Consider the following 13,067-nt stretch of genomic DNA (forward strand, 5'->3'; position numbering starts at 1 on the left):
TTGTTTTAGAAACTATGTGCCTTTATTGTAGCAAGGAATGTTTGCACTGTGGTACCTCTGGCCCTTGCGGAGCCACGGTGCTTGCAGTCCTACAGCTGCTGGCCCTGGGCACAAGGACACCAGGGTGTCCCCTGCTGCTACTGAAGCCCGCCTGACTGCAGTGTCACCCACTGACCCTGGCAGCACTCCGCGGTGGCAAGAAATCCCCACCGCCAAACAAGATGGTATCTGTTTGAAAGAGCTGCGGCCATGCAGTGCAGGAGGGTTAATAAGTCAAGCTGAGAGGGTGGGTTTTTCCTACAATTAATTCTTCAGAGCTGTTCTTGTGTCCATTGGGTGGTCTGGGTGATAAGTCTCCCTGGCACCTTCTGGGGACCTGTTCTGGGCAGCAGCATGCATTGTACAGCACTGCTGGGGTTACACGGATGCAGGCAGACATGGAAATGCCCCCAGTACAGCTTCAGCCTGCCAGAGCTTGCATGAAACAGCCTCCAATTGCACCAGCAGTGGCAAGAAGGCAATTTCTTGCTTGACTGCTAATTATCCTTTTTTCCTCCCTGAAACTGTCTTTGAAAGAAGTTAAAACCTACTGGAAATTTGGCTTGATTGCTCTTTGTTTTAATTGTGGTTTTGTTTAAATATTAGTATTATGAATAGCAATAAAATAATTACGTAAACCATTAATAACTATATAAAAACAATACCTAAATAAAATAAACAGCAAATAATGTCATTAGTAATCCTGCTTTGTTCAATTATAACTCTTGCAATAAAAGTTATGATGGGAAGACAGAACAGTGTATGAAACCTTCCAAAGACTTAAGCTGAAAGCAGGTTTTTTCTAGCTGTTTAACCTCCACGGATGAAATACCCTACAGGTTTCGAGTAATTCGAGGTGCTTGAGGTGCTAGAGAAGTGGAGGCAGATGGGGGGTTGGGGAGGGCTCCCCAGTTGCCTGATGAATCCCATGAGAATAAATAAGCCTATCGTGGGCTGCCCTCCCCTCAGTGGTGGGTGGCCCAGTCCTGGAGAGATGGAGGACCTTTCTGAGGTCCATAGTCTCTGCTGTGCCAAGACTGGCCAGTGAGCTGAAGGAGCCATGCCCACCGCTTGCCATGCTCGGAGGTAATGCTGTCATGTCTGCCCAGACACTTGGACAAACACAGAGAAAAGTCTATGGGGCACAGAGGACGAGGAGTGGCCACCAATGCCACAGCCTGTGTCTCTGCCATAAATTTCCACTGGAAAGCTTCCTGGTGCATCAGGCAGTGCTCAGAGCTGGCTCTACAGCATCCCTGGGGCTCCTAAACCCCTTGGCCCACTTCAGTCAAGAAATAAAGGTGTGAAAGACTTGTGAAAACCTGTGAGCTGGCAAAGCCCCAACCCACATTGCTGGGGGCAATGAGATGGAGGAGCCACAAAGCTCTTGACTTCTCAGACCACAGGCAAACTGCATGCGCATGCAAAGAAAACACAGAATTAGGCAGGCGGTACTTACTAGATTTGTGTTATTAAAAATAATAATAAAATAATAATAAAACCCCAAAACATATGTATCTTATATATGTTACATAACGGTCCATAACATTCACTGCCTTTTCTTTTTACATATTCAACAAAGATTTCACAGAGGCTTCCTATAGCCTCCACATTGCAGGGCCCTGGTGCCTCTACATGGGCACCCTTGGGATGGTATTTACATGACACAGGTCTCAGCAGCCAGGCCTGGGGTAGCCCCAAGAGCACAGAATCGCCAACCCTCAGATCTGCAGGGGCACACAGGGGCCTCACAAAGGCTTCCACCAGCATCCTGGATCTGCCCCGTCTGATCATACATTAAATTATAAAGTAAACAGAAAAAGAAGACCAAAGGCATGTGGCTGTATGTGGCAGTTTAAATATGCATCTTCAAGCAGCTCTGCATCTAAATCCCCTGGAAGGCATTGCTTCTCCCAAAACACCCACTGAGCCTACATGTGCAACAGGCTTAAGGCATAGCTTTTCAGGCTGGGTTCCCTGGCTGGTTTTGTCCCTCCTGCATCTGGGGATGGCTTCAGTTGCATTCGGCACCTGGCTTCAGCTTAACGCTGACAGAAGAGAGTTACAGCAGTGCCAGTTTGCTCAGGCACAGGGGCCAGTGCAAGGCAAGCACACAGGTGGGATGAGATGCTAGGCTGTATGTCACTAGCCCACTAGCCTTGTCCACACAAACACCGCTTTTCTCCAGAGAGCTGCTCAAATGGCAAATGAGGCATGAAAAGCATGGTTATGAGAGTCAGTCAGCAACTCCTGGCAGCATTGCCTGTAGGGATGTCACAGGGGAAAAAGCAGCCTGTAGTTTTGCAGCTCCCTGAATTCTGCCTGCTGTTGTGTCTGTGCTGAGAGGGCCTTTGCAGTAGCCCTGCCCTGAGCTGCAGAGAGGGGCCAGCAGTGCTTCTGCACATCCATGGGATGCTCACATCACTGCTCTTTTCACCCCCAGCACATAGCTCTGCAGCAGCCCAGCCCTTGACCCCACAGGGAATTTCTAGACAGCTGCACCAGGAAAAGGCTGGTGCCCTTTCATGGACAACCTAAGCAGCTTCCAGTGAACTCACCTGGTGGGAAGAGCTCATGAGTCAGTCCATCAAGGCAAAGTAAGAGGAAAAAATAAGATGAATTTTTGCTTTGGCTTTTGGAGTGACACAAGCAGAGGAAAGGCAGGAAAACATCTTCCAGGCAACAGCTTTAACTGAGGTGGCCTGTTCCATTCCTTTGGCCAGGATTTCTAAGACTTTCTTTACCCAAAGAGGGGAAGCTCCTCTTCTCAGTGGCAGCCCACAGGGTACTTGGTCATCCTCTCTGGGCATCTCTGATCTCAGTGCTAGTACAGACACACCTCACAGAACAAGCATTTGTACTAAAAGACACCAGCTGGGAGACATCCCTCTTCATCTCCACTCCCAGCTTGAGGCAGCAGAGCTGGAAACAAGGGGGGAGGATAAATCTCAGTTGGACTAGATGAATTTTAAAAGTCCCTTCCAACCTCAACCATTTTGTGATTCTGTGAAATCAAGTACAGCAACTAACACCTAAGTCCTCAAAGTGTTTTAGGTACCAAGCTTCCAAGTGAAAAGGAATCAGCTGCCAGAGGAACCTGGGAGCCTCTTGCCCTAGCAAGCTGTGAAGAGTGGTGTTCGGGGCCCACAGACACTTTATGTCTCTCCCAAAGGCTGTATCTGCTTGCAGAAAGCATGTGTCTTCTGCAGCCCTGCCCTCTGAGCACCTGTGTCTGTAAAGGAATAGTACCATTTCTGCTCTTCCTTGGGCTTCAGTCACTGAGAAGAGCTGGCGAGACACTATCATCCAGCAGGGCAATGCTGAGCAGCCCCCAGCACTGAGGCCATGTGGATGACCTTAATGCAAGTCCCATCTAAGCATGAGATGGGGCAGGCACCTTGCTTTACATTATCTACCAACTGAAGACTAATCCACCACTGACTTCTGAGTTACAACTGCTGGGTACACTGGAGAGCAAGTGAGCTCAGGGCAATGCCAGCAGCACTGATTCTAGGACTCCTGGGTGCAAGCAGCAGTGGAAGGAAAAGGAAGGATGGATGACCCATGTGGTTCAAGGGCCATCTTGTGGCAGAGGCTGATGGCCCATCACAACTGGAACAAGAAGTATCACTCCCCTCAGGTCAACTGAAACAGGGACGGATGTTCTCTGCCAGGAGCATGGCATCAGAGCAACTCATGCAAACCATCTCAGTCACACCTCAGCCTCAATCCCACACACCTTTTGCTGCTCTGCTTCTGGCCTCCCCCCAGCTCTTCCCATGCCCTATGAAAGCACTCCAGCATTCAGGGGGCCTGAAAGGTGGCACTCCTGGCTGCATGCATCTCCGAGAAGCCACTTCCAGCACCTCAAGCAACTCCACCAACACACTGAATTCTTGCCTGGGACATCTGCATGTCCACACAGACATTACCCTGTGCCTAGATCCTCACTGCCCAAACTCCCCTGTCCTGAATCACCACAGTACTCTGCCAGTCTCTTCAATTGCAGACTACAGCACCACCCAGCCCTACCATCCTGGACCTAGAAGCACCAGGCCACCCATGGGATGGGGAGTGTGTGCAGGCTGTCACTGGATCAGCAGGCAAAGCCATCATCCTAATGAACTGGAAGACTGTAGGGTAGGCTACAATACCTCATCAAGCCATTCGATGTTCCTAAGAAAGGCAAGTTTTGTAGGGAAAGAAATAGCTTTTATCATATCAGCTCTTATTTCTACTCATATCTCTTATGCTAAGACTGCCACTACCTCAACATGGGATGATACTGATGTTGTCTGTTTGAGCTGGAGGCTAATACACTACAAGAAAAAACAAAAGAAAATGCCTACACAGGCTGGTTGATGAAAATTCTTCTCTCTTCCTGCCAACTCTGCCTTGTGTACCTCCTAAGGCAACCCTGGCCACAGCAATACTTTCCAGGAAAGCATGGAGTCGTGCCAGCTCTGAATGATGCCCATCAAGCCAGACAGTCACCGGGTATCAGTTCAACAGAAATCAATGGAATTATGCTAGTCAGTACCAGCTGAGGACATAGGCCTACCTACATGCAAGATAGTACAAGATTGCTTAGGTCAGCCTCTCCACACTGCCCCAGGTCCTGGGTACTGGCAGGGCAGACAATAGCCTTTATGGAGATGTGAGTGCAAAAAGGGTGTCTCCAGGTCCTCCTGTTGGGTCATGTGGGTCACACACTAGGAGAGGTAATGGCCAGGGAGATTGTGGAGTCTGCCCCTTTCTCCCTGGGGAACACACCTCTGCTTGGCAGTGGTCACCAACCCGGTCACCAGGGCCTGACTCCTCACCACGATTCTTCAGCAGCACAGTGGTTCTACCCCCGGCTAGGGCATGGGGTCCATGTAAAACTGAGGACACCAGTGGATCAAGTTGTGCAGAAGTTCATTTGGTTCTTCCTAGTGGAGCTCCTGGGGCCGATCTCTCGCCAGTACTGGCTGGCTTTCATTGAGCTAGTCCACATGTACACTGGGATGAAGAGAAGAATCTGACCTCATATTTCTATTGGGCAAGAAACAAGGGCATAGAGAGCTAATGACAGCCCACTTTCAGAGAGTATTGAAGAGGCAGGCCCTGGATGCTGGAAAAGGAGAGCTGTCAACTCAGACATCAACACCGGGCAGAAAAAAAAGATTTTGTTGAAGAGCAAAAAAAAGACTAGGAAATGAGAGCTATGAACTGCATATCTGGAGCAGGAAACCAACCCCCTTTGAGATCCTTCAGGCAACAGGCACCAAGAGGATCTCTCTCCACTTTGCTCCTCATTAAAGGTTTGTCATTACTGCATTATTTTTAATACACATTAAGAGAAAAAGACCCACACGCACACTCACACATGCATACACACACAAAAGGAAAATCATTGCCAAAATATACACTATAGACAGAAGAGTCCGTTCATACTATGTATATATACAGAGTCTCTGGGAGCAGTCTAGGCAGTGCGCACAGGCAGGGTGGAGGGCTTAGGTAAGGGACAGATATGAAACTCCTCATGGTTTCACGCACTTCCCTTTCTTCTCTCGCCGTTGCAGTTTCCGAAGGCGACGAGTCCAAGCATCCCTCCACTGAATGACCAGGCTATTCTTATCAGCCATCAGTCCTGGCCGATCAGTGGAGTTTTCACTGATCCCCATGACCAAGTACTTCTTGCTGATCTGGATCTTGGGACACTTGCAGGACAGGTCTTTCATGTGAATCCACAGGAAATTGTCGCCGCGCTTGACCCGCTCGTCACGGCACTTGTAGACAGAGAGGATATTGATGGTGAACTTCGCCCAGTTGGCCACTGTCTCCATTTCTAAGATGTTCACTTGGACCACTAAGGGAAAAGAAAGAGAGAGAGATAAAATGACTGAGGGTGCAGTTGATGGGGAGACGCTTTGCCTTGCTCCCTCGGGAAAGTTCTGGTGACAGACAGATTGCCTTGCTTCATCAGGTACTTGATTGTTCCTGCTCCAGGATGAGAACTGCTGATCCCTTAAGAGCCCCATCTGTCTTGCTCCACTGCACCTTCTGGGAAGGCTGATTCAGAGAGCTTGGGATCATTGCTCCTCACCATATCATCAGGAAGCAGACATTTTTCTTTCCAAATGTTTTATCTTTTGGTAGAGAGGAGGGTTAAAAGGAGCTTTTTGATGAGAACAAATGTTCTTCTGTTTAAGGTATACTGGGTGCTGAACACCCTGAGAGTAGCTTTCCTCCCTACTCCGAGTGTCCCTTGTCCCGCACCGCCCACTCCCAGGATGCCTGGGGAAGAGGGCAGCATGAAGGGGCATGGTCCGCACAAGCCATGGGGTGCCCTCCCACCAGAAGCATGGAGAAACCAAGGTGGTGCTGGCTGAACAGACGGCAAAATATTTTGGAGAGCTGTACCCTTCTCACCCCAGCACTCGTATTCCTTCTAGACACCTCTTCCTCTCCCCCGCTGGGACCCTGCTCAGAGGCAGCCATTTCCTACTGCTCCCTTGCCCTAAACCATCCTTTCTGTCAGAGTAGATGGTTCCTGTGGAAGACAAATTGCAACCCCTTCACCAGTTGTAGGAGGCTTCACAATTCTCCACAATGCTCTCGTGTCAGGGCAAATCACAACAAACAGTTGCTATCTCCTGAGCCCCATTCTCAGTGGTGATTGACATAGGTTCTTTCGACCTTCCAGAAAACAGCCATATGAATGAAATATTCATTTTAACATATTTGGCAGGCAAGGAGAGAGATGGGGAAGGAGAGAGGATGCAGGATCTTCATTTTGTTTTTGTTTTGGTTTTTTTTCAAGATATTTTATTTTTTTCCTGAACTTTGTGCTGGTGGATGGGACTGGACTGACAGCCCTGAGGAGTGCCATTCCCCCCTGATGGTGGATGGCTGGCACAGTAAGGACAGTGATGGCTTAGCTACCCTTGGCACCTCCACCTGCAAGCAGCCTGCAAGCAGAGGCGGGCTTGGTGACTGAGGGGGAACTGACAGGGCTGACTGCTCTTTTGGTAAGCCCCATGTGGCTGGGAAATCCAGTAGGAAATCCCCTGCAGGGAAGAAAAAGCATCTACTTGGGAATGGAGGACCTATCTCCCTGCCAGCACATGCAGACCAGATGTCTGGAGCAACACCCCTCTGCGGGGTGCCTTGGCCTCCCATTCAGGTCCCCTGAAGAGAAGCACTCTCGTTCCTAACACGCAGCACTGACCTGGGACAGAAACATTGTCCTAGGGACACTGCAGCCCAGAGCCCACGGGGAGTGGGGCTGAGGCCACTGTGAGCGTGGAAGGTCATCGGAGAATGCCAAAAGGCTGGGCCTGTGTCTGGGGCAGGGAGCTGGGGGTCCTGGTGTGCTCGTCTGGCCCTGGGAGCTGTCAATGGCCAAAGGCATGTGCCCATGGAGACCTTCATCTCACCCAGCCACGGTCAGACTGAAGCTGGCCCTTGGCCCCAGAACTCCCTCCTCAACAAAGTTGAGCTTGATCTAGTAAGGAAGAAAGTCCTTACCATAGTCCTTCTTGCAGTACTTTTTCATATTAATCTTGTAGTTGCCTTTGGCTGGTTTGCAGTACGAGTCACAGTCTGCAGAGAAGGAAGAAAGGGCTGAATCCTGAATGATTTGAAGCAAGCATTGTAAGTACAGTCCTGTTCCAACCAGAAGGGGAAGGAGGGGGACGGGGTGGGTAGATATGGTGGAGGAGAGACCAGTAAAACCCAGCTCCTGCAGAAGATGGTATATACACCGAATCTGAATGCCCTCCAGGAGGCTTCTGAGCCAAAACCTTAACTGTTATGAATTGATGCAGTTCCTTCGACTTCAGCAGATCCCTGGCAGCTCACATTAATTGTGGATTGGCCATGCTGTGAACCCTCAAACTGCAGCTAAGAAGAGAAACTAAGTGGCAGCAGTTTTGGGCTCATCAGGCAAGCTGCATCTGCTCCTGTATTGAGCAGATCTTAATGGTCTCCTAGGGAGTCTGCTGGATAAATCACAACAAGAATGGCAGAGAGAGCCTGAGGATCCTTCTTTGGGACTCAGAAGGAGATGAATGGGGAGAAATGCAGGTAAATGTTCCTGCAGGGCCAAGAAGTGCCCTGCTTGCTCCATCCCCAGGATGACAGAGGGTGGTTGGTACTCCAGCAGCTGAGAGAGAGTGGGACCCACATCCCCAGCTGGGGCACTGTTGTCTCACCCTGACAAATTCACTTCTTTTTTCTGGTTTACTGCAGGCCCTACAGGCTGGATGTAAGGAAGTCCCATGGAGCTGGAAAATCCATTGTGCCAAATTCACCCCGAAGCAGCACAATGGTTTTGAATGGTGTCAGAGCCCAAAGGGTAGTCTGGCCCAAGAAATGGGCTGCTGATGGGGATGCCCTCCATGGTGAGGGCTGCAGGAATCTGAGGGGTCTCACTCTGGACAGATTAGGCAGTGGAGACCAAGAGGAAGATCACACAAGAGCATGGCAAAGGAAAGGCAAAAGGAAAGCTGCAGCCCTGCAAACATGGGAGATGAAGGAAACAGAGGACTCAGCATCAACCCTACGATCGAGACTCTGGGCAAAAGACCCAAAGGAAGGTCTGAATCCAGACCAAAGGCAAGGAGTTAGATATAAACATATCTCAAGTCACTTCCGATAAGGGGCTGAGGTGGGAGGCATGGCCACCCTCAGACTCATACTTTTCAGGGGCAGTTCAGTCCTCAGGGTCCAGGGGAGCAAGGAACTTCTCCCTTGGGGCAAGCCCTCCAAAGATACGCTCCTCAATAGGGTACCAAAGCTGGAGTAGATGATTCTGGGCCCTGGAGGAGCAGGCAGACTCGGAAAGAAGCTCTCCTGCAATACAGGTCTCTCTCAACTGTCTGAGCATCACCCTGCTCACACTGACCGCGAGGATGGCAGAAAAGGTCACCATGCTGCCCTCTGTGGGCATGCAGCATCCCTGGGCCTGCAGCATCTCTGCCAGACTTCCCTCAGGCTCCTGGCCTCCACCCCCAGGGAAAAGCTCATGTCCTCAAGGGTTTTTTTTTCCCTATGCATTTCTAAAGGCTCCAGATTTGCATCTCAAGCAGAGTGAGGGCAGGCCTGGAATGCCTCTTTCCTTCTCCCCAAAGGCTTTGATCCCAACAATTGCCTGAAGCAGCCCAGTTCTCTTCCTTTCTTTGCCCCTGCCATCTTCTTTTGAAATCTCAATTTGTCTCTTTCCAAATGGCATGTTTTTCTAAGCCCATCTTTCTTCCTTTCTTTCCATCACTCAGGTTCTCTGTCCGGCTTGGCAGAGCTGACTCCACTTCCCCCGAGACAGAGCAAGCAGTCACTGAAGTTGTCTTTGTTTGTGGGTTGCCACAGAGATCATTTGGGATGGAGGCAGGGGGATGGAGGAAGGGAATGAAGGTTTGGGGAAAGAGAGGGGAATAATAGCTGCCCTGTGCCAAGAGGAGGAAGAAAAAAGAAAAAAGAAAGAAACCCAGAAACGCAAACTCGTCCTGGACTCTCCTGTTTTCTCCTTTTCTGCCTGACTCCATTTTATCGGGGACTTTGTGACGCCTGTTCCAAATTTGTCATTGATAGAAACGGCTCAGCACGAAGCTAATTCCTGGGCAGGGGGGGTGAGCCCTGCTCCTCAGCTCAGCCCTCCCTGCTGAGTGGTGGTGTCGCTGCCTCGCTGCCCAGCCACGCGGGCTCACACTGCTGGGTACCTGCTGCCACATCCCCGCTCCCCTCCCAGGGCCGAGGGGATGGTGGTGGTAGTTGCAGATGGGCATGGACATGATGCGGGGGTTGTGTCAGGCCATCCTGTCCTGCTGGCAGTGCAGAAGCAGGGCTTGGCACTGCTGGGCTGTTGGCTGCCTGAATCACTGGATTTTAAACACTGTGGTGGTAGCTCCTGAGTGCATCTTAAGTACCCAGTTCTGCTTTGAGTATGGCCCACGCACATGACAGCCACGCCTCTACTTACAGGACAGATCCAGGGCTCTTAAAAGTAAAAACCCAGGCCTGAGCAGTCCAGAGGCAAAGGCTGTATTTCCCCCCTGTTGCCTGGGAAGTGTCTGAGGCTGGCAGAACTCGTGTCAGCAGTTCCAGCATGGCCCCGGGGCACCCTGGCCAAGCAAAGCTACTCCCCTGATTGCCCCCAGCCAAGTTCTGGCACCCAAATGTGCTGCTTTCTTCACAAGTCCACAGGAGACAGGAGGGGAATTGCCCTCTTCTTTCCCAAGGAGTGCGGGAGGAGGCTGTCCGTGTGCCCAGGCCATGGCACCCTCCAGGCCATGCCATCCCTGGTCCTTCCCTCCCGGGCATCTCCCTTGTTGCAGGGTCCTGCCAGGGTGCTGACCCCAGTGCAAGCCTTTGGTGAAGGTCAGGACAGCATGAGTGTGCCTGTGCTGGGAGGTGCGGAGGGGACCAGGCAGGCTGCGGGCAGGGCTGCTGGCGGCTCCCCGGGGAGCAGCAGCAGGGACAAGGCAGACCTAGCGGCAGGAGGGACCTTTGGCAAGGCAGGAGTTAAAGCTGAAGAGCACTGCCAGGGATTGAACCCCGCAGAGCTGCCCATAAAGCTGAGCCTTTTTGTATAAGAATGATTTTTAAGTGCCACAAGCTGTAAAGTGATCTGCAGGGTCAGAAAACACCTTTCCGGAATTGGAGTGATTTCTCTTGAAGAAACTAGAAGGGTTTCAGGGCAAAAGGGAGAAAAAAGGAGGACAATCAGAAATTAATAACAGCAGTATTCTTGTAGCTCGAAAGACTGCCCAAAGTTTCACCAGTGTCCCAACCCAAGAGCTCTGCTCTGTCCCAGGCTCCTCATGTATGGTCTGGCCCAGGCATTCAAGCTGGGGGGACACAGAGCGAGGGCTGGGGACAGCCTCTGCCAGGGCTGCAGACACAAGAGGTGGCTGCAGGAGCAGGAACCAGAGGGGAGCAGCATGACCTGGGTGACTGTGGGCAAAATCTTCAAAGTGGGCCATGTTTTTAGGGGTCTAAAGAAAAAATCCCAATAGGGCTGCTCTCAGCTCCTACAAATCCAGCCAGAGTGGATTGAGCCAAGCTGCGTTTTCACAGGGACACGTAGGAACATATGGGCCTGTGGGCCCACCTCACTGCTGGAAACAAGGCTCGTGAGCCAAGCCACCAAAAAAGTTAGCCAGCATCACAAATGGAGGGCTAGGCAACGAAAGGAGGGAGCCTCAGGGAGCGGAAACCCTGTCCCCATTTGGGAACGGCTATGGCTCAGCCACAGGTCCCACATCAGCAGGGAGCTGCCCCTGCCACTGGGGCGAGCTGCATTTCATGCGGGAGAGGACGATGGCACGTAGCTTTTTAGCCCAAAGGGCACAAACCTGGGTTTATTGCAGCATCTGGCAAGAGGACAGCCCGGGGCAGCTGCAGTGCCGCTGGCACACCAACGCCGACGCCAGGCTGGTCCCGAGCACGCGGGGCCCACGGGGAGCGAGGCAGTGGGGTGTGAGGGGGCTGGAGGGGCAGCCTCTGCCAAACTGCTCTCCCCGCCAGCCCTCCGCTCTATCGTTCATTAACAAAAGAAAGAAAGAAAAGAAGAAAGAAAAACAATAACTGCCCTGGGCTCCTGCTCATGATTAACATAATAAAACTGTGATTCTGAAGAGCCAGAAATGGCGTTTGGAATTAACAATTTGGGATTAGTTTGGGGACTTTCAACCTCAGCTTTGTGCTGAGGAACATTCCTCAAATATAAAATCAATTTCTGCCTCAATTTATGTAAGAAACAGAAAAAAAAAGCCCAAGTGACGCAAGGCATTTATTTCCCTTCCTTGCCTCTGAACACATGGCCTTCATTGCCATGCACTCAGGGTTGGTTTGTATTGCTGCAGTGTAGAAAGCAGCTTTGTGAGGGTTGCGAGGGATTAAACCATTCCCTCCCCACTGCTGGGGCTTAGACACCATCTAAGGGGTAAGCAGGGCCTGCCTGGGTCTGCTGCAAGCCACCTCACAGCCGAGCTCCCTGTCCCTGGGGATTTAACCCCCAGATGGCAGGGCAGTGGTGGGTGGGAGAAGCCCCCCCAACCTCCCACGCTGGTGACCCCCGCATGGTGCCTGGCTCTGGGGAGCTGCCCCAGGCTGAGTGGCCACGTCTGCTCTGCGGCAAGGAGATGCTGAGCGATGGGTCGCAGCTCCGGGGCTGGGGCTGCAGAGGTGATGCCGAGGCCCTCGCATGCGGTGAAAGGAAAGGCTTGGCAGGGAGAGGGGAGGCTGGCCGGAGATGGGAAGCAGGGCTCTTCCCGTGGCCAGGCACCGGGAGGGAGCCAAGGGAGTGGCTTTGCCTGTGCCGTGAGCCAGGCTCAGCTACGCGCTTGCTATCAATCCTGAAGGGTAACCCTATAAAAACGTCAGGAGAAGTTGGACAGCCATCAGAGAAGCTGTTTCCCAAGTGCCTCTCCCTGTTGCCAGCTCCCAGAGTATTTCCCCCACCTTCCCAGCTCCCTTTTAAACTTCCCGGATGTGGTGTTATACTTGCTAAGGGGATTTGGAAAGAAGATCAAGTTAAGCCTCGATGACTCCCCAGCTCTCATCCTGGATGCACAGGTAAGCACCTGCCTGCCTCCCCCACAGCCGCCCTTCCCACCTAGCCCCCATCTGCTCCCATCTCCCATCTACCGTACTCCTGCTGGACCTGTCCCCAGGCCATCAACACTGCAGCCCCCAAAAGTGCCAGCCCCGAAGCGCAGTTGCATTCCCTGGGATATGTATCCCCCAGCCTGAGACAGTGCTGTTTCCCCCAGGATATGCTGCAGTCCTGGCCCTGACACACATCTCCATCCCGTCCTGCTACACGAAAGGGCCCTCCCCATGCGAGGTCCCGCTCTGAGACACAGCTCTGTCACATCTGCCATCCTGGACGTGCTCTCTTCCCCCCTTCCCCACCGCTGCCGCATCCCTCAGTAGTACATAGTCCCTTTACACACTTGGATTTTGGCCACCGCATTACGATCACATACACTAGCCTAATCACCGGCTGTGCTGGGGTTCTCCAGAAACCGCTTCATGCAGCT

At 51.9% G+C, this 13,067-nt stretch overlaps 1 protein-coding gene across 3 annotated transcripts in view; it reads right to left on the minus strand.

Moving 5' to 3' along the window:
* Positions 1-1,490: 1,490 nt before the first annotated feature.
* NTN3 (netrin 3) overlaps positions 1,491-13,067 on the minus strand; it is a 58,526-nt gene continuing 46,949 nt past the window's right edge. The window contains exons 7-8 of one of the 3 annotated variants that reach the window (XM_064520671.1): positions 7,555-7,629; positions 1,491-5,893 (exon numbers count right to left, since the gene is read on the minus strand). In XM_064520671.1, the coding sequence (XP_064376741.1) occupies positions 5,565-5,893; positions 7,555-7,629 (404 nt within the window). In that variant the 3' untranslated portion in view covers positions 1,491-5,564. Of the gene's footprint in view, positions 5,894-7,554; positions 7,658-13,067 lie in introns of all 3 variants that reach the window. The other 2 variants (XR_010391681.1, XM_064520672.1) reach the window with 2 other exon arrangements.

Source organism: Dromaius novaehollandiae, chromosome 14 (assembly GCF_036370855.1).
Source record: "Dromaius novaehollandiae isolate bDroNov1 chromosome 14, bDroNov1.hap1, whole genome shotgun sequence".
Taxonomy (NCBI): domain Eukaryota; kingdom Metazoa; phylum Chordata; class Aves; order Casuariiformes; family Dromaiidae; genus Dromaius; species Dromaius novaehollandiae.